The following is a 22,755-nucleotide window of genomic DNA, read 5'->3' on the forward strand; positions in this document are numbered from 1 at the left end:
ATGGTAACAATAACCTGGTGTACGAGACAGCTAAAGAGACACTGATGTATAGAACAGTCTTATGGACTCTGTGGGAGAGGGAGAGGGTGGGAAGATTTGGGAGAATGGCAATGAAACATATAAAATATCATGTAGGAAACGAGTTGCCAGTCCAGGTTCGATGCATGATGCTGGATGCTTGGGGCTGGTGCACTGGGACGGCCCAGAGGGATGGTATGGGGAGGGAGGAGGGAGGAGGGTTCGGGATGGGGAGCGCATGTATACCTGTGGCGGATTCATTTTGATATTTGGCAAAACTAATACAATTATGTAAATTTTAAAAATAAAATAAAATTGGAAGACAAAAGCAAAAAAAAAAAAAAAAAAAAAAAGAAAAGTCTATAAGAAGTTATTCCTTCTGAATTCAGCTTTAGGTAGTATGTTAAAATAGATCCCCCCTAAATAACACTATAAAACATTATGTATGTTTAGAAATACCTTGTCTATGGCTCAAAGTGGAGTAAAAAGTAGACCAATTTAAATGAATTAATTTTAACTTATTAGTTTAGATATGTCCAAATATCAGGTGATCCCCATTTTTTTCAAGACACATTCAGAAATGTGTCCCAAGTTTGGGACAGTGTGATATGTTAAAATTTTCAGATATAAGTGAAAAGATTAAATATCAACACATTATTGCTTAACCATAACACAAAACATGTTGCTTTGTCCACTTTCACATTCAACATATATTTATGATTACTAAAATGTGGTCATTATTGTACTACATTTTACTGTTTTAAAATTATCTATTAAAAAAAAAAATACTGGCTCCAGAGTTTACAGATGGAATTTACATCAAGCTAGATGACTTCTCCAATCAGTATGCTGTTCATCAAAATAAAGTAAGAGTGAACCATAATATTAGGGACTTGTAAGGACTGGAGCACAAAGTGACTCCATCTTTTCTGAGAGATAATTTGGGCTTAAAAACCCCCAAAGAGCCCTCACCTTATAAATATCTATGTATGTTTATAAAACAGAAAATTAAAAAGCTATAAGGCATTATAGTGAAGTAAGTCAAACTTTTACACCTAGCCCTACTTTTTCCTGCTCTACTTAGATATTCAACAAATATTAATATTTACTAAATGAGTAAGTAATGAACATTTATGTACTATCTTCTTTTGGTTTTTAATATGTATTATTTTTATAATCAGAAGGAATAACAAAGAAATTAGTTCCACCATAAATCCAGAAACTATAGCTAGACTTTTCTTTTGTTTTCTGACTATAATACTTGTTAAAATTCCATTGACATTTTAGCCAATGTGTCCATTCTTTAAATTAACCCAGATCACTCTAGGGGTTGTTTTAGTGATATTAGCTTTATTTACAGTTCCTGAGATCCCTACATCCTCCTATTGTGTAAGAAAAATAGGAAAACTCTTTGGAATGAAAACTTACCGAAGTTAATAGAGCTATTGAATTGAATACTACCTACCACCTAGAAGTAACAAAATTACCGTGAAAACTGTCTTAATGTTTTAAAATTATTTGAGTGGTGAAGTTGTAACCTATTAACTACTCTTAATTAGTTAATTAAATTCTGTGGGCCTCAGTGAACTCAATAAGCTGCCCAAGTCTGTAGTCTGCTTCTGGAAGCACTTTGGATAGTGGTAAACTTGTTTCGGAGAAGGCAATGGCACCCCACTCCAGTACTTTTGCCTAGAAAATCCCATGGACGGAGGAGCCTGGTAGGCTGCAGTCCATGGGGTTGCTAGAGTCCGACACTACTGAGCGACTTCACTTTTACTTTTCACTCTCATGCATTGGAGAAGGAAATGGCAACCCACTCCAGTGTTCTTGCCTGGAGAATCCCAGGGACGGGGGAGCCTGGTGGGCTGCCGTCTATGGGGTCTCACAGAGTCAGACACGACTGAAGCGACTTAGCAGCAGCAGCAGCAAACTTGTTTAATTGGGAGAGCCGCCACCGGCACCAGCCAAGGCAGGACTATTGAGGACTTTGTCCAGTGAGTTTCAAGTGTGCCCAAGTGGCATTCTGAGTGCACTCAAACCTGTTGTTCCTCTCAATCTTGTCTTCCTCTGCATTTATCTGTATCATTGGAGTCAATTCACATTGCTCTGTGCTGCCTTTCTGGTTACTCATTCTTGGTTGACAGCACTCAGAAACATTTTTATCAGGCTCCAAGAACCCCCATTTTACTACTTAAACAGATACATAGACGAAAACCCACTCCTTTATATCTTTATCTTCACAGGTTGTTTCAGTTGGGCTCTCTGGGAAGCAGATGCTAAAACGGAGTTAGGATGCAAGGCGTTTATTAGAGATAACACCTGCAAAAGATGAAAGAGGCAGGAAATAGGATTGGAAAGGAAAGACTCAGACCGCAGTGCATATCTGATGGGGTCTCAGTCAATCCAGTGGGGAGCTAGAGAATAAAGGCTGGTAATTGGAAGGGTTCTGCATTGGAAACACTAGTACGCCCCAGTACCTCTGCCATGCTTCGTCACTGGGCTGGGGCTCTCCAGGAAAAGAGGCCTCCACTCAAGAGCTGAGGCAGACTCCTCATGTGTTAACAGCTTGTGGACTGACCACCCTTGTGGGTGAACATCAAGGTCTTTCTTGAAGGGAAATCAGAGGGAAGCAACTCTAGTTAGTACTGCTTCATCAATTGAATTTCTGTATTGTCTCACCTCTGTAATTTTAAACTCTACATGCTACCTGTTCACTGTAACACCCTATCTTTCCACTGTTCATCCCCTTATTCTCATTATATCTGCTCTTCGCTTTTATGTGAAACTTTCACTCCCCTACTCCCTCCACCTTCTCTAAACATTTCACCCTCTCTTGACATCACTGCTTTCTCCAGGTAGGCTAGACCATGTTCCTCATCACTTCATCCATTCTCCAGCCAATATCCTTAAATTCTCTGCCCCTTTTCCTTAGTGCCCACAATGCAAAACCATGTTTATCCATCTGCCTTCTTTATTCCTACACTTAAGCTGATGGGCACAGCTAAAGAAAATCATACAATAGTACAGATTAATGTCACATAGTTTCCAGTCTTGGCTGAACCCTAAACACTGTACAGAAATCCTATAATTAGATTCTTCCTTCTCATATGGCACCTGAAGGAAAAATCTTATAATTTTTGTTTTGCAACATGTTAATAAACATGATGGGGAAAGTTCCTTAGGGTAGATCTGAATTCTACCTTTACTGCTTGTGTGAATTTGTTTAACTTCTCCAGGTCTTTTTCCCTCCATCTTTAAAATGGAGCTATTATTAGCTGCTGATGACATTGTTTTCAGGATTACATAAAATATTGAACCAGTTTAGTGAAAATTCTCAAATCATTGACAGTACAGACCCTAAGGTTTTCCCCCCACTAACTGACCAACTGTAATCTACTGAAAACCCCTCTTTCCACTAAGTACATCCCAATCTAATTTCATAACATTTGGACATTTTAAGTTATTAAACCAGTCCTCTTTCTCCATTGGGGTAGCTTAGGAAACTGTGTGTGCCTTTAGTGAAGGCATGATCAGCTTTCTTGAACTCCACAATTTCCTCCTTCCACTTAACACTTGGTGTCTGAAAAGGAAGACACAGAAGAATTTGTTTCTTCATACACTGTCAAGGTTGCTATCCTGCTTTCACTGTAAATGACCTTGAATCTTTTCTATAGGCTCAGCATGACCAGGTTCAGTTCAGTTCAGTCGCTCAGTCGTGTCTGACTCGACTCTTTGCGACCTCATGAATTGCAGCACACCAGGCCTCCCTGTCTATCACCAACTCCCGGAGTTCACTCAGACTCATGTCCATCAAGTCAGTGATGCCATCCAGCCATCTCATTCTCTGTTGTCCCCTTTTCCTCCTGCCCCCAATCCCTCCCAGCATCACAGTCTTTTCCAATGAGTCAACTCTTCGCATGAGGTGGCCAAAGTACTGGAGTTTCAGCTTTAGCATCATTCCTTCCAAAGAAATCCCAGGGCTGATCTCCTTCAGAATGGACTGGTTGGATCTCCTTGCAGTCCAAGGGACTCTCAAGAGTCTTCTCCAACATGACCAGGTAGTGACTGTAATAATTTCCACTGACAAAGAGATCAGTTATAAGCAGTTCAAGTAAACATTGATGGTCCCTGGAAGACTAAACTTTATATTTTGGCTTAATTTAATTCTTTCCAGTCTCACCTCCCACCCAAAGGATCACTCCATTATTCAAGTGATCCGTATCTTACCTACTTTCTCATCAGCCATTGCAACCCAACCCTGGAGCCAAAGGTATAGTTAAGACTCATTTTCTGTTGTTGTTCAGTTGCTCAGTCGTGTCTGACTCTTTGTGACCCCATGGACTGCAGTATGCCAGGCTTCCCTGTCCTTCATCATCTCTTGGAGCTTGCTCAAACTGGTGTCCATTGAGATGGTGATGCCATCCAATAATCTTATCCTCGGTCATCCCCTTCTCCTCCTGTTTTCAATCTTTCCCAGCATCGAGGTCTTTTCTAATGAGTCAGTTCTTCACATCAGGTGGTAAAAGCATTGGAGCTTCAGCTTCAGCTTCAGCATCAGTTCTTCCAAAGAATATTCAGGATTGATCTCCTTTAGGATTGACTGGTTTGATCTCTTTGCAGTCTGAGGGACTCTCAAGAGTCTTCTCCATTTTTCTGTATCTCTAAGGAATCAAGGGCTTGAGATGACGTGTCCTCACCCTCTTGGCCTGGTTATACCACCCAGCCACCTCTCCCTAATCTTTCTTTTGCTATTTTGGTAGTTTTGAGCAGAGACAGGAAACCCAGTAGCTGAGCAAACATCCACATGGGAAGTTCAGGGAATCAGAGCCTAGAATGAAGTCTTCTATGAACTTGGACCCAAAGAATTTGGTAAATGTTTTGCAAAAGTGCATCATTTCACCATAACCTGAAATAATTAGTAACCCCAAAGGGTCAGGAAAAGCTATCAATCAGTACTTTATAGTATTCTGATATATCATTCTGATACAAGGTAAGGCAATGGCACCCCACTCCAGTACTCTTGCCTGGAAAATCCCATGGATAGACGAGCCTGGTAGGCTGCAGTCCATGGGGTCACTATGAGTCAGACATGACTGAGCGACTTCACTTTGACTTTTCACTTTCATGCATTGGAGGAGGAAATGGCAACCCACTCCAGTGTTCTTGCCTGGAGAATCCCAGGGACGGGGGAGCCTGGTGGGCTGCCGTCTATGGGGTCGCACAGAGTCGGACACGACTGAAGCGACTTAGCAGCAACCTCACTGTACGCATCAATGCTGTTTTTTTCTTGGTGAGGTATATCAGGACTCCATTTCTAGATTGTATGTTGGTGTAACTAATATATGGTGCATACATGCATTTTTCTAAGCACACTACAAGTATTAACTTATTTAATATGCACAAATGTCCTATTCAGTTCAGTTCAGTCGCTCAGTCGTGTCCAACTCTTTGTGACCCCATGAATCGCAGCACGCCAGGCCTCCCTGTCCATCACCAACTCCTGGAGTTTACCCAAACTCACGTCCATCGAGTTGGTGATGCCATCCAGCCATCTCATCCTCTGTCGTCCCCTTCTTCTCCTGCCCCCAATCCCTCCCAGCATCAGGGTCCTTTCCAATGAGTCAACTGTTTGCATGAGGTGGTCAAAGTACTGGAGTTTCAACTTCAACATCAGTCCTTCCAATGAATATTCAGGACTGGTCTCCTTTAGTATGGACTGGTTGGATCTCCTTGCAGTCCAAGGGACTCTCAAGAATCTTCTCTAACACCACAGTTTAAAAGCATCAATTCTTCAGAGCTCAGCTTTCTTCACAGTCCAACTCACATCCATACGTGACCACAGGAAAAACCATAGCCTTGACTAGATGGACCTTTGTTGCAAAGTAATGTCTCTGCTTTTCAATATGCTATCTAGGTTGGTCATAACTTTCCTTCCAAGGAGTAAGCGTCTTTTAATTTCATGGCTGCAGTCACCATCTGCAGTGATTTTGGGGCCCAGAAAAATAAAATCTGACACTGTTTCCACTGTTTCCCCATCTATTTCCCATGAAGTGATGGGACTAGATGCCATGATCTTCGTTTTCTGAATGTTGAGCTTTAAGCCAACTTTTTCACTCTCTTCTTTCACTTTCATCAAGAGGCTTTTTAGTTCCTCTTCACTTTCTGCCATAAGGGTGGTGTCATCTACATATCTGAGGTTATTGATATTTCTCCCGGCAATCTTGATTCCATCTTCTGCTTCTTCCAGCCCAGCATTTCTCATGATGTACTCTGCATATAAGTTAAATAAGCAGGGCGACAATATACAGCCTTGACGTACTCCTTTTCCTATTTGGAACCAGTCTGTTGTTCCATGTCCAGTTCTAACTGTTGCTTCCTGACCTGCATACAGATTTCTCAAGAGGCAGATCAGGTGGTCTGGTATTCCCATCTCTTTCAGAATTTTCCACAGTTTATTGTGATCCACACAGTCAAAGGCATAGTTAATAAAGCAGAAATAGATGTTTTTCTGGAACTTTCTTGCTTTTTTTATGATCCAGCAGATGTTGGCAATTTGATTTCTGGTTCCTCTGCCTTTTCTAAAACCAACTTGAACATCTGAATGTTCACGGTTCACATACTGCTGAAGCCTGGCTTGGAGAATTTTGAGCATTAGTTTACTAGCATGTGAGATGAGTGCAATTGTGCGGTAGTTTGAGCATTCTTTGGCATTGCCTTTCTTTGGGATTGGAATGAAAACTGAACTTTTCCAGTCCTGTGGCCACTGCTGAGTTTTCCAAATTTGCTGGCATATTGAGTGCAGCACTTTCACAGCATCATCTTTCAGGATTTGGAATAGCTCAACTGGAATTCCATCACCTCCACTATCTTTGTTCACAGTGATGCTTTCTAAGGCCCATTTGACCTCACATTCCAGGATTTCTGGCTCTAGGTGAGTGATCACACCATTGTGATAATCAGGGTCGTGAAGATCTTTTTTGTACAGTTCTTCTGTGTATTCTTGCCACCTCTTCTTAATACCTTATGCTTCTGTTAGGTCCATACCATTTCTGTCCTTTATTGAGCCCATCTTTGCATGAAATGTTCCCTTGGTATCTCTGATTTTCTTGAAGAGATCTGTAGTCTTTCCCATTCTGTTGTTTTCCTCTATTTCTTTGCATTGATCGCTGAGGAAGGCTTTCTTATCTCTCCTTGCTGTTCTTTGGAACTCTGCATTCAGATGTGTATATCTTTCCTTTTCTCCTTTGCTTTTTGCTTCTCTTCTTTTCACAGCTATGTCCTATTAGGTAGTTACTATTGTCATCCACAAATTAAAGATAAGGAAACTGATCCACAGACAGGTTAATTAACCTATATCTCTTCTACTCACTTTTGTATTGTTGTTGAGTACTAAGTCATTCTGACTCTTTGTGACCTCATGGACTACAGATGCCAGACTCCTCTGTTCTCCACTATCTCCTGGAGTTTGCTCAAACTCATGTCCATTGAGTTGGTGATGATATCTAATCATTTCATCCTCTGTCATCCCCTTCTCTTCCTGCCTTCAATGTTTCCCAGCATCAGGGTCTTTTCCAATGAGTCAGCTCTTCGCATCAGGTGGCCAAAGTATTGAAGTTTCAGCTTGAACATTAGTCCTTTGTATAGTCGAATGTATCTGCTAAGAATCCGATTGCAATTTTCAAACCCATCATCAAGTGAAAAAGTTTCTGAGTTTTCTTTTTTTCATTATTTTAAATTATTATTTGAGATTACAACAACACATAATAAATCTAGTAACTTGTCATTTTTGTGATCTGGAAGAAGTTATATATCATAGTCCTTGTCACACCTTTGATACACCAGAAGTATCTGTACCTTGGAATTTTTCAGACTTCATCCACAAAGTTCCTATCAAGTGGCAACTGTTCTTTAGGAACTCTTTCAGTTGTTATTGGTTGGTTTAATTTTTCTACATTTTGTTGGTTTTGAAATTTTATTTTTTTGTAAACATTACACTCTCTTGAGGTTGCTTATATTATGTACCATATGTTTTCCTAATTTTAAAATATCACATATCCATTGTTACATCACTTCTTTGTTCACTGGTTGTTTGCTCAATATGATACGTTTATATAAGAAAAATACATGTAAGATAGTTTAAACTTAATGAGTTTAGAGATTTATACCCAAAGAATTTAAGATTTATGAATGCAACATATATTTTTATTTTCAAATAATGTCTTTTTAATGCAATATTTCAAATGAGGAATTTAATACAGATCTGACAGTAAATTTTTAGTCCTATTTTCCTCTTTTTAAAGTCCTTTTTCAAAACATTAAATATGCAAATTTCACCTAAGCAACTGTATTTATACACATATATACACACACAAGCATATACAGTCACTATTTTCATTACTTGTATTATCTCTACTAAGAAAAATTACTAAAATATTGAAGTTCAATAATAAATGTCTTGGGCTTCCCAGGTGACTCAGTGGTAAAGAATCCACCTTCCAGTGCAGGAGACTCTGGAGACGTGGATTCACTCCCTGAGTTGGGAAGATCCCCTGGAGGAGGAAATGGCAACCCACTGAAGTATTCTTGCTGGGATTATCCCCTGGACAGAGGAGCCTAGGGCTACAGTCCATTGGGTTGCAAAGAGCAGGACACGACTGAGCAAGCAAGCAAATAATGTCAGAATGTGTATTAATAGGATTCTCCTTATGGTCTTTACTTACTATCCCAATGAAACAAAAACATGCTGGTTTATAACATTGGCCTTAATAATGGTTAGGTAGTCCTCAGTCTCTCAATCTTTTGCTATGATTAATTTTAATCATTCTGAGAACCATGGATACTGGGTGTATCATAGATGTGGCTGGAAATCTCAATTCAGTATATGGTTGACCCTTGAAAAATCAGGTTTGAACTGTGTGGTATGGCTTATATGTAGATTTTTTTTTTCAATAGTAAATATTGCAGTATTACAGAATCCTTGGTTGGTTGAATCCTTAGATGCCACAATGTGGATACTGAGGAGTTGGGGATAAGGATTCAGGGCGACTGTATTTTATACTTGGAAATACCTACTGTGCAGAGGGTAGGTGCCCCCTAACCCCTGTGTTGCTTAAGGATCAACTATGTTCATAATGCGTATGATTTTTTAAAAATGATGGTTACAGTTTACTTCATATGCATAGTATTTTTAGTATTTCAATTATTTTAATTGCATTAGCTCTCTATCCTCTCAAGTTTAATTAGTAGGAACACAAAAAATTTATCCTTGGTGGTGCCAACTGCCAAAATAGCAACATGTTTTTCTATTTCTATTTAGTACAGAGCATATTTTACATAGTCTCAACTTCACACTTTTTTTGGTGTATGTAGTGGCATGCCTTTCAATTTGATAAAAACATAGAAGAACTGAGTAAAATATTTTTTAGAAACACTGCTTAGAATTGAGTGAAAGTTGGCAGAGTTTTAGAATAACAGTAAGTATATATTAACTCACAAAGGACTGAGATATATTTGTAATAGTTCATACATGTCTTAGATCTGTATAAAAAAGTTTGGTATGTAATAAATTCTATACCTAATATGAGAATATAGTAATTATAAATCATGAAAAAAGAATACTTTCATATAATTCTATAGCTTCTGATAATTCATGTTAGAATTTACTTTTTTAGGTTTCTTTTTGAACCTATACTATTCAATTATCATATTACATGGGTTAATGCACATTTAAATCACAGAAAGGAAACAACTGCATTCTTTTTTTCATATTTCTATCACTTTCTAGCCTTAGAAACAGTTGACCCTTGATCAGTTGTTCAGGATTTGGAGAAATAAGTGGAACTCTACCTGTGGGAGACTAAATGTAAAACTGCAATCAGATAATTACAAAATACCTAGATGTAGATTAACCTCTAAAAGTTTTAGAAAAAGCAGAGAATTCCAGAAAAGCATCTACTTTGCTTTATTGACTATTTCAAAGCCTTTGTGTGCTGCTGCTGCTAAGTCACTTCAGTTGTGTCCGACTCTGTGAGACCCCATAGACAGCAGCCCACCAGGCTCCCCCGTCCCTGGGATTCTCCAGGCAAGAACACTGGAGTGGGTTGCCATTTCCTTCTCCAATGCATGAAAGTAAAAAGTGAAAGTGAAGTCGTTCAGTCGTGTCCGACTCTTAGCGACCCTATGGACTGCAGCCTACCAGGCTCCTCCATCCATGGGATTTTCCAGGCAAGAGTATTGGAGTGGGTTGCCATTGCTTTCTCCTAAAGCCTTCGTGTAGGTCACAACAAACTGTGGAAAATTCTTAAAGAGATGGGAATACCAGACCACCTTATCTGGCTCCTGAGAAATCTGTATGCAGGTCAAGAAGCAACATTTAGAGCTGGACATGGAACAACAGACTGGTTCCAAATTGGAAAAGAAGTACATCGAGGCTGTATATTGTCACATTGCTTATTTAACTTATATGCAGAGTACATCATGTGAAATGCCAGGCTGGATGAAGCCCAAGCTGGAATCAAGATTGCAGGGAGAAACATCAATAACCTCAGATATGCAGATAACACCACCCTTATGGCAGAAAGTGAAGAGGAACTAAAGAACCTCTTGATTAAAGTGAAAGAGGAGAGTGAAAAAGTTGGCTTAAAACTTAACATTCAAAAAACGAAGATTATGGTCTCTGATCCCACCACTTCATAGATGGGGAAATAATGGAAACAGTGAGACTTTATTTTCTTGGGCTCCAAAATCACTGCAGATGGTGACTGCAGCCATGAAATTACAAGATGTTTGTTCCTTCGAAGAAAAGCTATGACCAACCTAGACAGCATGTTAAAAAGCAGAGACATTACTGACAAGGATCTGTCTAGTCAAAGCTATGGTTTTTCCAGTAGTCATATATGGATGTGAGAGTCGGACTATAAGAAATCTGAGCACTGAAGAACTGGTGGTTTTGAACTGTGGTATTGGAGAAGACTCTTGAGAGTCCCTTGGGCTGCAAGGAGATCAAACCAGGCAATCCTAAAGGAAATCAGTCCTGAGTCTTCATTGGAAGGACTGATACTGAAGCTGAAGCTCCAATACTTTGGCCACCTCATGAGAAGAGCTGACTCATTGGAAAAGACCCTGATGCTGGGAAAGATTGAAGGCAGGAGGAGAAGGGGGTGACAGAGGATGGGACGGTTGGATGGCATCACCGACTCAATGGACACCAGTTTGAGCAAGCTCTGGAAGATGGTGAAAGACAGGGAAGCCTGGCATGCTGCATTCCATGGAGTCACAAAGAGTTGGATACGACTTAGAGACTGAACTAACTGAACTGAATACAAACATGAGGGCTTTGTTAGCAAACATCCAAAACAGGAAAAAGCATCACTGTGGTCAAAGCTTGTTAAGAGTTAGCAACCTGCTTCCTGGTTTACCGGATTCATCAGCCAGGTCCAGAGCTCAATTCCTTCTACAGTGCTTAACCAGTATTTATTAAATGCACTATTTTAAGGGTTATAAATATTGCCAGTGAAAAGGAAGATTTAAAGAGGATGCTGCACCTTTTTGTCCTTCCTCAGGATACCTGCTCTTGCACTCTGGGTTCAGGTGAAGGGTGGAATCTGACCAGGCAGAGAAGAACGTGAAGGTGTAGTTGCCCTCCCATTACATACTTTGGTGTCATTTTGACTCCTGATTGCTTATCTGAAACACTGAGCTACTAGATTAAAATTGACAGCCCCTCCCTGAACCCCCTGGTACTTATTTACCTCGGGTCTTTTTTCCTGTTTTGTTTTTTTTTCCTGCACTCTTGTCCATGTTGTAGATATTTTGGTACCCTCTCCCCGCCTCGGTTGTAAATTGAGGAAAATGACCTCTTTACTATCCTCCACAATGATCAATAAACGATGCTTATAGAATGCATGACGACAACTTTAATTTCAACCCCAACCCTCTTTTATCACAAGCAGTCTTGATGTGAAGGCAGGTCTTCCATGCCTTTTTCTGAAAGGTGCCCCGGAGGGCCTGAGGGCTTAACCAACGGAGCGGGGAACCTCAAGACAAGTCCCTGACCCAAGTTCCGCCCTTTCCTCACCGCACTCCAGCGCTGGGATGGGAAAAGAGGGATACAGCAGGTATGTGGGACTGACTATTCGCAAACTGCGGAGCAAAGGGGCTTGATGGTACCCACCTGGAACGGCCCGCAGGCCCCGCCCCGCGCCGCGCACGCCTTTTGTAAGCGCACTAAGCCCCGCCCCCTCCAGGCCCCGCCCCTGCCCGGCTCCGGCTCCGGCTCCGGCTCGGGCTCCGCCAGCGGAGGGGGTGGAGAGAAGCCGCAGCTGCAACTTCGTCTGGAGCCTCGCAGCCTGGGCTCGGCCGGGGACCGAGCCGCCGTCACCGCGGAGCCGCCGCTTCCCTGGCCCGGGCCTCAGCACAGCTGGGCTGACCATGGCAGCCGCCGCCGCCGCCGCGACGAATCCGGCCCCTGCGCCCCCTTCCCGTCGCTGAGCGGCCGTTGCTCAGCCCACCCGCTCGCCCCGCCTCGCGGGTGCCGCCGCAGCTCAGGCTCCGCACAAGTTTCCGCCTCCGAAGAAGCAGAAGGCAAAGGCAGCGGAGGACGGGCGTGGGGAATCGGGCGCCCCCGGCCCACTCAGCACTCCCGCCCGCGATGTGGGGGCGCTTCCTGGCCTCTGAGGCCGGCGGCCCGGACAGCCCCGGCGAAGCCCGCAGCTTCCCCGCGGGTAAGTAACGGGACAGGCCGCCGGTCGGGGTGGGGGTCGCGGCCGACCGCGGCGCCCTGGGGACCCCGCCGCCGCCGCTCCCCTCCCTCCTCCGGCCTGGCTTCCCCCCTAGCCGCGCGCCCGCCCTCCCGCCAGCCCGGTTTCCTCCCGGCTGCCGACACCCAGCCGGGCGGGCTGACATCTGGCTGCCCGCCTCCCCGGCCAGATCCGTCCGGCATCGCGGCGCGCCGGCCCGGCGTGGCTCCGTGTCCCGGCCGCTCCTCGTCGGGCCTCAGCCCCAGCGCCCAACTTACAGCTCACTTGGGCCTCCTCGGATTGGGCTTTGTTGTGCGTCCCCCTCCCTTTTTTCTCGGGTGGGGTGTGGGGACGTGGGTAACGGGGCTCCCGGAGATCCGGGCTGGAAGGTCGCTGCGACCGTGCTGCAGCGGCGGCGTTGCGGCGCGCTCCAGGGGCGCCGGGATCTGCTGCAGCCGCTCCCGCAGACCTTACTGGAGGGCGCGTTTGAGGGTGGGAGGAGGCTGCTGGGGATGTCTGGATTGCTGGTGCCCGCCCAGGGGTCCATCTCCTCACTGAAACCTGGTCACCGCCCAGCAGTTCTCTCTGGAGGACACGTCCTGCCAAAGCCAATCGATCTTTGAGCAAGAGGGGATGTTAATTCGTTTGCCTGTTCCTGACCTTTTCGGGGAAAATTTGGGTTTTGCCGCGTTGGGTGTGTGAAGGGAACTGTTTTGTAATGCAGAGCCATTTCATGCCTGCATCACTTGAAAGTTGTGTAGGAGCCACCAAATTAGAATAAATCGTCTCCTGATTAGGAATGTAGAAAATAAGACTTGGTTATCTGATATTGACAAGTTACATGACGTTGGCTGTTTTTTTTTCAGGCGCTTTAATTTAATCTTAATTGTATTTTGAGCCACCCACCTCCCCTCCCTGCGCCCCAGAAGCTGCAAGTTATATGGATCATTTATCCAGAAAAAGCCGCCATATGTACATACACAAAAATTTTCCTGCAACTCCAGGTGCTTCTAGGACTCCTCTGTTAGGTAACCTCTTGTTACACAAAATGTTTGAGCTCTACTTGTGTAACTGACATTTTAGTATACATTTTCAAGGCGATTTGCAAACAAAACAATATTTGGAAGTGGTTTTTTGTTGGTAGTATTTTTGCTATTTAAAAAATATCAGACACAAACTCGGATTTCTATTAAAATTTCAAATAATACAGTTCTGTGATACTTTAAAAATTAGTGATTTTTTTTTTTAGACAGATAATTTTCTCAGGTTTATTTTCTCAGGGTGTAATTGACATTTAGAAATTGTAATATACTTAATATGTGCAACTTGGTTTTGATATATACATGTGTATATACACATTGTGAAATGATCTCCACAGCCAACTAGTTGACCTATCCATCACCTTATAGTTACAGGTTTTTTGTGTGTCATGTGTTTGGTGAGAAAACTTTAAGATTTACCCTCTTAACATTTCAAGCATATAATAATACACTTTTAACTGTAGTGGCATAATGTACCATTAGATCTAGACATAAATAAACTTTCAAATTCAGAGTTAGATTTGAAATTGTTCTCTTAAATTTGGTCCTGCAATGCTTTTAGAAATAAGATAATTTAATGTAGGCATGAGTTTAGTAAAAAAAAAAAAAAGTAGGAAATTATTTTCTCTATAATTTATACCATTTGTCGTAAGAGGAGGAGACAGGAGTTAAGAGGTTTCTGATACTCATTGGTTATTTACAAATTCTGCAATCACAGTAACTTCAGTCAGTGAGAAGGCACTTCATTATCCCCAGAGGCTGGAGGGAGTGGTTTCAATTTATCTGTATATGTCAGAAGCCATCTGTAATGTCTTTGCAAATTAACCTCTTAAAATTTATTTTTATTTGTTATAATAACATGTTTGAAGGCATAATATCATCCAAGCATTGTATCCATTTATTCCATTGTTTTTTAGGGAGAAGAAAACATCGTAGTGCTTAGAAATTGTTAATTAACTGAATAAAGGACTTGGAGGTTATATTGCAGCCTCTAAACCTTTGCTGTGTCAAAGAATATTGTGGAAGAAGATACTTTATAAATATCCAAATTTAGTAAATTCAGACAGTATATCTTTATAACACATTTATTTTATCTAATCTTTGACAGTAATAAATCTTTGGTAAGTCAGGGCATGTCTTTCCAATACAATTTTTCTTCAGCTGTGTGCTAAGAATAGATTACTTTTACAGAATAGTAATGTAATTATTTATGTTTATTCTCTTCTTAAGTAAAGCAAACCTTTAAAATTATTTTTGTAGCTTAATTTGTACCTCATTTGTAAAACTTAAGTGTGGTTTCTTTAGCAAATGAGCAGGTGGTGAAGGTCAAAATAATGACCTCTGGGTTGGTTCATGTAGGCATTTTTTCCCTTAGAATTTAAAGAAAATTTGTATATTTGAAACACTGCCCAATATTACCTTTTGACTACCTTGAGTGATTTTAGAGCTTTTCTGAAAGCAGAAGGAACCAGTCTTCTGATTGAATTTATTAGCAATCATTTTGGTTTTGAGGGCCAGTGTTAAGACAGGGATACATAAATAATTTCTAGTATTTAAATGAGTTTGTCTCAATATGTGGGTTAATCCTAGATGTCCAAAAACTAGTTTGTTTATACAGTTATGTAACTAGACCAATCTGCCTGCTAGTGCAAGAGACACAGGTTCGATCCCTGGGTCCAGAAGATCCCCTGGAGAAAGAAATGGCAACCCACTCTAGTATTATTGCCTAGGAAATCCCATGGGCGGGAGCCTGATGGCTACAGTCCGTAGAGTTGCAAAGTTGGACGCAACAACTAAACAACAGACAACTAGACTAAAGAGAAAACCAAAGATAATACAGAACCAGTTTTAAAAAATGGGAGAAAACTTTTCTTTTTAAGGTAATGCCAATTAAAACAAGTAGGAATAACTAGTGGGTATGGTAAGTACTGAACTTTGGACCTTTGCTGTAGGATTTAATTTTGCTTTGGCTTTATCCATAGTTTTTCAGCTTTGCAAAGACAACTGTTATAAATGAAAATAAAATGAGTATTTTCTTAACATTCCCATGCAAAGATCAAGCAAAAGTGCCCCTCCCCCCCGTTTTGATTGGCAAGTGTGGTTAGAAAGCTAATTTTATTTTATTTTCCTTTGCCTGCTTTTAATTTTTTCAAACTTTCAACTTTTTTTTGGTATTGGGATATAGCCGATTAACAATGTTGTGATAGTTTCAGGTAAACAGCAAAGGGATTCAGCCATACATATACATGTATCCATTCTTCCCTAAACCTCCTCCCATCCAGACTGGCACATAACACTGAATAGAGTTCCATTAGCTAGCTATACAATAGATCCTTTAGGGTTATCCATTTTGAATACATAGAAAACTTAATTTTAAGTAGAACATGTGTTATGTTTTTTATGATTTGGTTGAGTGTATTTGAGAATACTCCATTATTCAAAATGTATAATAGTTTCAAAGTTGGATGAAAGCTGGATTATTTCCCTTAGGTTTAAACATCTAGTATGATATGGTGATATTTTGAGTACTTGCACTTAGTTATATTGAATTTGTTGCTTTTTATAAATCATACTTTCAAAGTATTAATATATTTAATCCTTAAAACATTTGGAGGTAGGATAGGACAGTTTTAAAGTCTGCTAAAATTAAAATGTTATAGAAAATACTCACCCGATCTGAAGAAGTGTCATTTGAGTGCCTCGAGCCTTAGTGCCTTACTGCCTCTCCCTAGTTGATGCCTGGCTATAAGGTGTTTAGTGATGTCATAATGATGGTGGTAGTAACTGGTATGATTATGTCAAATACTAAGTCTTTCTGTGGTTTTGAATTAAATGAACCCAAAAGTACAATGATACCAATGAAACATAACTCTTCTGCCTAAACTCAGTTGAGCATGTTCTTTTATAATAGGCTTTCAGGGATGAGTGGTTAATCTCAGCTTTAGTAATGACTTTTGTGAAATGAACCTGATTATTACTGATAGCTTCTTGGCTTGATGAAGGTGGTAAACTAATCTGAGGCCAGGAAATAAATGGTGAGTTGACAGCCTCTGTTGTGAATGTTTCTGTATGTTGAGAACAGAAGGTATTTTACAGTCTCAAGTTTCCTGACTGGATCAGATGTGTCTGTGTGTACTTGAGAAGATGAAATGAAGGCTCTCAGATTTTACTGCATTTTATCTTAATTAGTTCCCTCAAATTGTGTATTAAAAGTGAATAATGCAATCATTTAGATACCTTCTAAAGGTATAATGATATGCTAATTATTATTATTACTTTAAGGATATATATATTTACACTGGCAAAATAATATTCTACAGAGTGGGATTTATTGTATACGGTCATTTTAAGAATGAGGATGATCAACATAAAAGAACATCAAATTGCTCTTCATACTAATATTTTACTTGCATTTTCTATTTTTCTTTAAAAAAAATTCATTGTTACCTAGCATAGTGCTTGGCACGTACATAACTACTTGGTAAACTTGAGTCATTCTTTCAGTATGTATTGTGTGGTAGGCATTGTACTGGCCTCTGGGAGTGCAACATTGAACAGGAACGTTCCCAGCTCCAAGGGAACTTACATGCTAGTAGGGAGGAAACGGTTTGTAAGTAAACCAACAACACGATGATTCAGCTAATGTTAAGTACTATGAAGAAAAGGGAGCTGAGTGAGATGATATAGGATGGGTGGATCTGGGTAGACAAGGCCTCTCTGAGGAGGTAACATTGCTCTGAGACCTGAGTGATGAGGAGCCAGACATTAGGGCAGGAGTGTTTAGGCAGAGGGTAAATAAACAGCTCCAGGCTAGAAATGAATTTGGGGAATTTGAAGAATATCAGTGAGTCTGGAGCATAGTGAGTGACCAGGGATATGAGGTGAGGGAGTCCTGTAAGAATTTGAAAGAATTTTAGGTTCTATTCTGTGTGAGGGGAAGGCAGTTTTGGATGGTTAGGGAGATGACTGTTCATTCTTTCACTTAGCACACTGAGTGCTACTGCAAGGCAGACCTTGTTTTTTGTTCTACGTACTGGGGAGATGAAGCAGACGTTAGGCGTTGATAGATCACTCCTGGCTGTTTCGTGGGAGGAGGAAATTGTGGTGGGATGCAGAAAAGATTGGTAGCAGAGAAACTGGTTGATAGGTCACTGCAGTTATTGGGTGAAAGATGATGGTTTGGATTAGGGTGGTAAGAGTGGACTGGAGAGAACAGAGTGAGTCTGGAATATACTTGAGAAATCGAGCTAACAGGATTTACGGATGGCTTGGAGGTGGCAAATGAAGAAAAGAGGAATCAAAGATGAAGTCTTAGTGGTGGCTTCAGTAATTGTAATGGATGGTAGTGTCATTTCGTAAGGTGGGGAAGGTGAGGGAGTAAGTAGAATTAAGAGTTCTGTTTTAGTCCCGGATGGAGTTTGAGTTGTGTTTTAGAGGTTCAGGTGAGATGTTGGGCATAGAAGTCTGGATCTCAGTGGGGAGGTGGTGGAGGTAGAGAGTTTGAACATGGTGTTTAAACACGATCACATAGAGTATCCAGAAGACAGCAGAGGTTAACGTTTTCTAGTCAGATAGAGGAAGAAGATCCAGCCGCAGAGAGACCGTGAAGGAGCAGCCACCAGTGAGTAGGAGTGAAACTGGGAGAGTGTAATGTTCCAGAGGAGAGAAGACTGAAGGAAGGAGTCAAGAGTCAAAAGCTAACCTTCTGGAAGAGTCAGAGTCACATGCTTCCAAGAGGCCAAGTAAGATGTGACAGGGAGAATAGATCAGTGCCACTGCCTAGTTTCAGTGAGAGCTTTAAAATGTTTAGACTAGTAGGGATTAAAGATCCTCTAATCCAATCAGCCCATTTTATTGGATTTATAGGATTGGTATATAAGTGCTTAGTAAGTGTTTGGGTGGCTTTCTTTGCCCTTACCACTTAATCAGGCTAGGGTGACCAAGTGTCTGGGTTTGCCTGGGACATTCAGTTTTGAAACTAGGGGTAGTGTCTCCTGGAACTCCTCACGCTGAACAGTTGGCTGAATCTTGACTATAGGATTCTGCCCAGGGCATCTGAACTGGGTAAAGCTTTAAATTACTTTAAAGAGATTTTAAATTACTTTAAAGAGAGTAGATTTAAGATCAGGAAGTTTTATGCCCTCTTTATATAGTAGATGTCTTCATTGCTTTATTGATGCTGTTTCAGTACTAAAGTTCAGAATTCTGAAGTGAACTCTAGTTTTTGACTAACCTTCTGAAAGAATGGGATGAAACAACCACCTCAGAGACTACATGGACTACGTATCATGTAAAGTGTAAAGTTTTCTATAAGGTGGTTTTACTGTCGTGTAGAGGCAGAGATCGTGTGTTTATAGATCACAGTCAATGAACATTGCTTTATCATGACATTACTGAAGCTTTTTTGAAGCTTTTTCATTAATTCTGCACATCCTATCTCCTTTTAAGAATAATGTACTGAGAAGTTTGACTGGAAATGAAGTTTTTAAATTTGGGGGTGTAATTTTATAAATTGTGTCAAAACTTTATTTTGGAGTGTTTTGAAACTGAAGTTCTGTTTTAGTTTTGGCTCTTAAGTATTGGAAAATTAAAGACTGAGAAATAATGAGCTTACTCTGCTTTCATTGGAGACCAATGGCTATGTGAATTTTCATTAGGTCTAGCAACTTTATTTAGCAGTGTTTATTTTTATTGGGACTTTTATTTCTTCCTGGGTGCTGATGATCCTTCTTAAGTTTGGACTTAATTTGCTACCATGTAGAATATTTTCTCTATTAATTGATATTATGAAATAGTTGCATTCAAAGACAGAGGTAAACCTCTCTGGAATACCACTTGTTATATTCCCTCCTGTTTATAGTGGTTTTATTAAAAAAACCTCTTACTAGTTTTTAATCATACCTATTTTTTCCAGGTTATAGATAGAAACAAAGGCTTTTTGAGAGACTAAATTAGTTATGTGGCCTTCATTCCAAATAGCTCCAAAAATACTGTTTTGAATACAGCATTTCATGTAACCAGAATATAAGATAGGATATCTGTGGCCTCTCCACATATGAAATCAACAAGCACATAAAATTTTTTTCATAGAAAGAGATAGTCTTACCTATATTGTTTGCTACCTTAACCCTCCTGAGTTCCTTGTCTTACATGATGAGAATATTACTGGTTTGGATTCACACTTTTTACGTGAAAGGTGAACCATTTATTTTCATCTGATCTTGGCCTTATTGAGTTAATTTTAACCTCAGCTGGAACCAACCTAGTTTAAAGCTCTTCCTTGTTATACTCAAATTGCAAATAAGAAAATTTAGAACCACATTTGAAGACTATATAGTGTTATAACTTTGGTGGTAATGTTTTTAAAAATTAGTTTTATTAATAATTTTAGTACTAATACTAATAGTAGTTTTAATAATAATAGTTAATGAATAACTTCCAGATATCATTTTTATATTTAGAATGCAAAGAATACTAGCTGCTAATTATTTAAACTTCAATTTATTGAAATCCTTAAATGCAGGAAAGCCAATTAACTTAAATTGAGGTGGATTTTTTCCCCCCAGTTTGATTGAGATGTAATTGATATATAACATTGTATTAGTTTAAGGTATACAATATAGTGAATGAAATATATATATATTTCAAAATTATTACCATAATAAGCTTAGTTAACATCCATCACCACACATATTAATAGTTTTTTTCCCTTGTGATGAGAACTTTTAAGATTTACTCTCTTAGTAACTTTCAAATATATGGTATAGTATTGTTAACTATAGTCACAATGCTGTACATTATATCCCCAAACTTATTTATCTTATACCTGGAAGTTTCTGCTTTTTTACGGCTTTCATCCTTTTTTCCCACCCTCCCACTCCCTGCTCCTGGAAGCCTCCAGTCTGTTGCCTGTCTTTATGAGTTTTGTTTTGATTCTGTGTGTAAATGAGATTATACAGCATTTGTCTCTGGGTATTTATTTGACTTAGTGTGATGTTCTCAAGGTCCATTCACCTTGCAACAAATGGCAGGATTTTCTTCTTTTGTGGCCGAATAATATTCCATTCTGTACAAACACAGTTTCTTTAGTCATTCCTCTGTTGATGGGCCCTTTAGTAGTTTCTGTGTTTTGGCTATTATAAATAATACAGCAGTGAACACGGTGGGGGTGGGGTGGGGGATGTAGATATTAATATCTCTTTGGGACAGTGATTGTGTTTTCTTTGGATGTATACCCAGAAGTGTGGATTGCTGGATCATATGATAGTTGTATTTTTAGTTTCAGTATGGGGAGCCTCCATACTGTCCTGTGGTGGCTGTACCAGTTTACATGCCCACCAATGGTGTACAAGGTTTCTCTGTTCTCTACATTTTTGCAAACACTTGTTATTATGTTTTTGATAGTAGCCATTCTAATAGGAATGAAGATCTCATAGTGGTTCTGAATTGCATTTCCCTGCACTTAGTGATCTGAATCACCTTTTCACATGGCTGTTGCCCTTGTATAGCTTTTTTAGAGAAATATTTATTTAGTTCCTTTCCCCATTTTAAATCAGATTATTATTATTATTATTGTTTTTCCTATTGAGTTGTGTGAGTTAGTTCTCTCTTTTGGATATTAACCCCTTGTCAGATAGATGACTTGCAAATATTTTCTCCCATTCAACAGATTGCCTTTTCATTTTGTTGATAATTTCCTTTGCTGTGCAGAAGCGTTTTAGTTTGATGTAGTATACTTTTTATTTTTGCTTTTTGTTGCCTTTGTTTTTGATGTCACATCCAAAAAAAACATTGCCAATTCTGATGTCAAGGAGCTTACCCCATGTGTTTTCTTCTAGGACTTTTATGGTTTCAAGTCTTACATTTTTTAACCCAATGAGTTGATTTTTATATGTGGTGTTAGATAAAGTCTAGTTTCATTCTTTTGCATGTGGTTGTCCCGTTTTCTCAATACCATTTATTGAGGAGAATATTCCTGGGCCTTTTATTCTGTTCCATTGATCTATGTGTCTGTTTGAAAAATATCTTTGCATATTAACTCAGTTATCACAATAGCTCTAAAAGATAGACACTATAATTTTTTCTCCTCTTTTTACATATGAAGAAATGGAGGCACAGATTGGCTAACTGACTTACTCAAGATTTCACTGCTTCTGAGAGTGGTACATAACTCGAACCCAGGCAGTCTAGTTTCATAGTCCACATTTTTTCCCATTATGCTATGCTATTAATTCTATAATTAAAGAAAAGGTAATTGGAGTCACTTACCCTAGAGATAAACAGTGCTGAATTGAAGTAGAAGAGTGGGATGAATAACAGATACCTCTATGGTATTAGCTTTTTGTCACTTTACCTAGGTATTCTCCAGTGGGGTGGATTTTCTGTTTCTCTTTTCCTGATTACTATTAATGTGGATATTTTTCTGTGTTTTAATCTTCTATTTAATTTTTTGGTGACTTTTTTAGTGCCTTTTATGATTTTTGAAGATTGTTTTCCCCCATTTTTTAGAAATTTAGGCCAACAGCCCCTCAAATCACTTTTAATTATTAGTTTTTTTCTCTTTTTTTTTTTTTTAGCTGCCTTGGAAAATATTTACTGATCTTTAAATAGATGCTTAAATGTACACTGTCTCAAGGGATAGCTTAAAATTTCCTGGATTTTAAAATAGACTACCAACCCACCCCCCAACCCTGTTTTAATCCTTCTAAAAGAAAGAATATTTTTAAGATCTAATTATAAACCTTCCAAAATTTTATTTTATACTAGGAACATTTATTGGTTACCCAGTGGTTATAACACTGCATTTATTGAGACCCTGTCTTAAATGTGCAGCTCTGTGCTAGAGACTAAAAAAAGTTGCCTTTCACTGTTCCTATTTGGTAAGGAGGAAGAAAGTCATATAAATATGAGTTAATATAGATTAGTAAATGTTGTTATGGTATTTTAAATGATATATTGGG

General features: G+C 39.7%; 1 protein-coding gene and 1 long non-coding RNA gene across 4 annotated transcripts in view; one reads left to right on the forward strand and one right to left on the reverse strand.

Annotated features, from left to right (window-relative positions):
• Positions 1-13,915, reverse strand: part of LOC113898195 — an 82,266-nt gene extending 68,351 nt beyond the window's left edge. Inside the window, exon 1 of the long non-coding RNA XR_003512570.1 lies at positions 13,034-13,915. This is a non-coding gene — a long non-coding RNA (uncharacterized LOC113898195). The remainder of the gene's footprint in view (positions 1-13,033) is intronic.
• CEP85L (centrosomal protein 85 like) overlaps positions 12,297-22,755 on the forward strand; it is a 147,866-nt gene continuing 137,407 nt past the window's right edge. For 2 of the 3 annotated variants that reach the window (XM_027551118.1, XM_027551119.1), the window contains exon 1: positions 12,298-12,740. In XM_027551118.1, coding sequence (XP_027406919.1) covers positions 12,668-12,740 — 73 coding nt within the window. In that variant the 5' untranslated portion in view covers positions 12,298-12,667. Of the gene's footprint in view, positions 12,741-22,755 lie in introns of all 3 variants that reach the window. The other variant, XM_027551120.1, reaches the window with a different exon arrangement.

Source organism: Bos indicus x Bos taurus, chromosome 9 (genome assembly GCF_003369695.1).
Source record: "Bos indicus x Bos taurus breed Angus x Brahman F1 hybrid chromosome 9, Bos_hybrid_MaternalHap_v2.0, whole genome shotgun sequence".
NCBI classification, from domain to species: domain Eukaryota; kingdom Metazoa; phylum Chordata; class Mammalia; order Artiodactyla; family Bovidae; genus Bos; species Bos indicus x Bos taurus.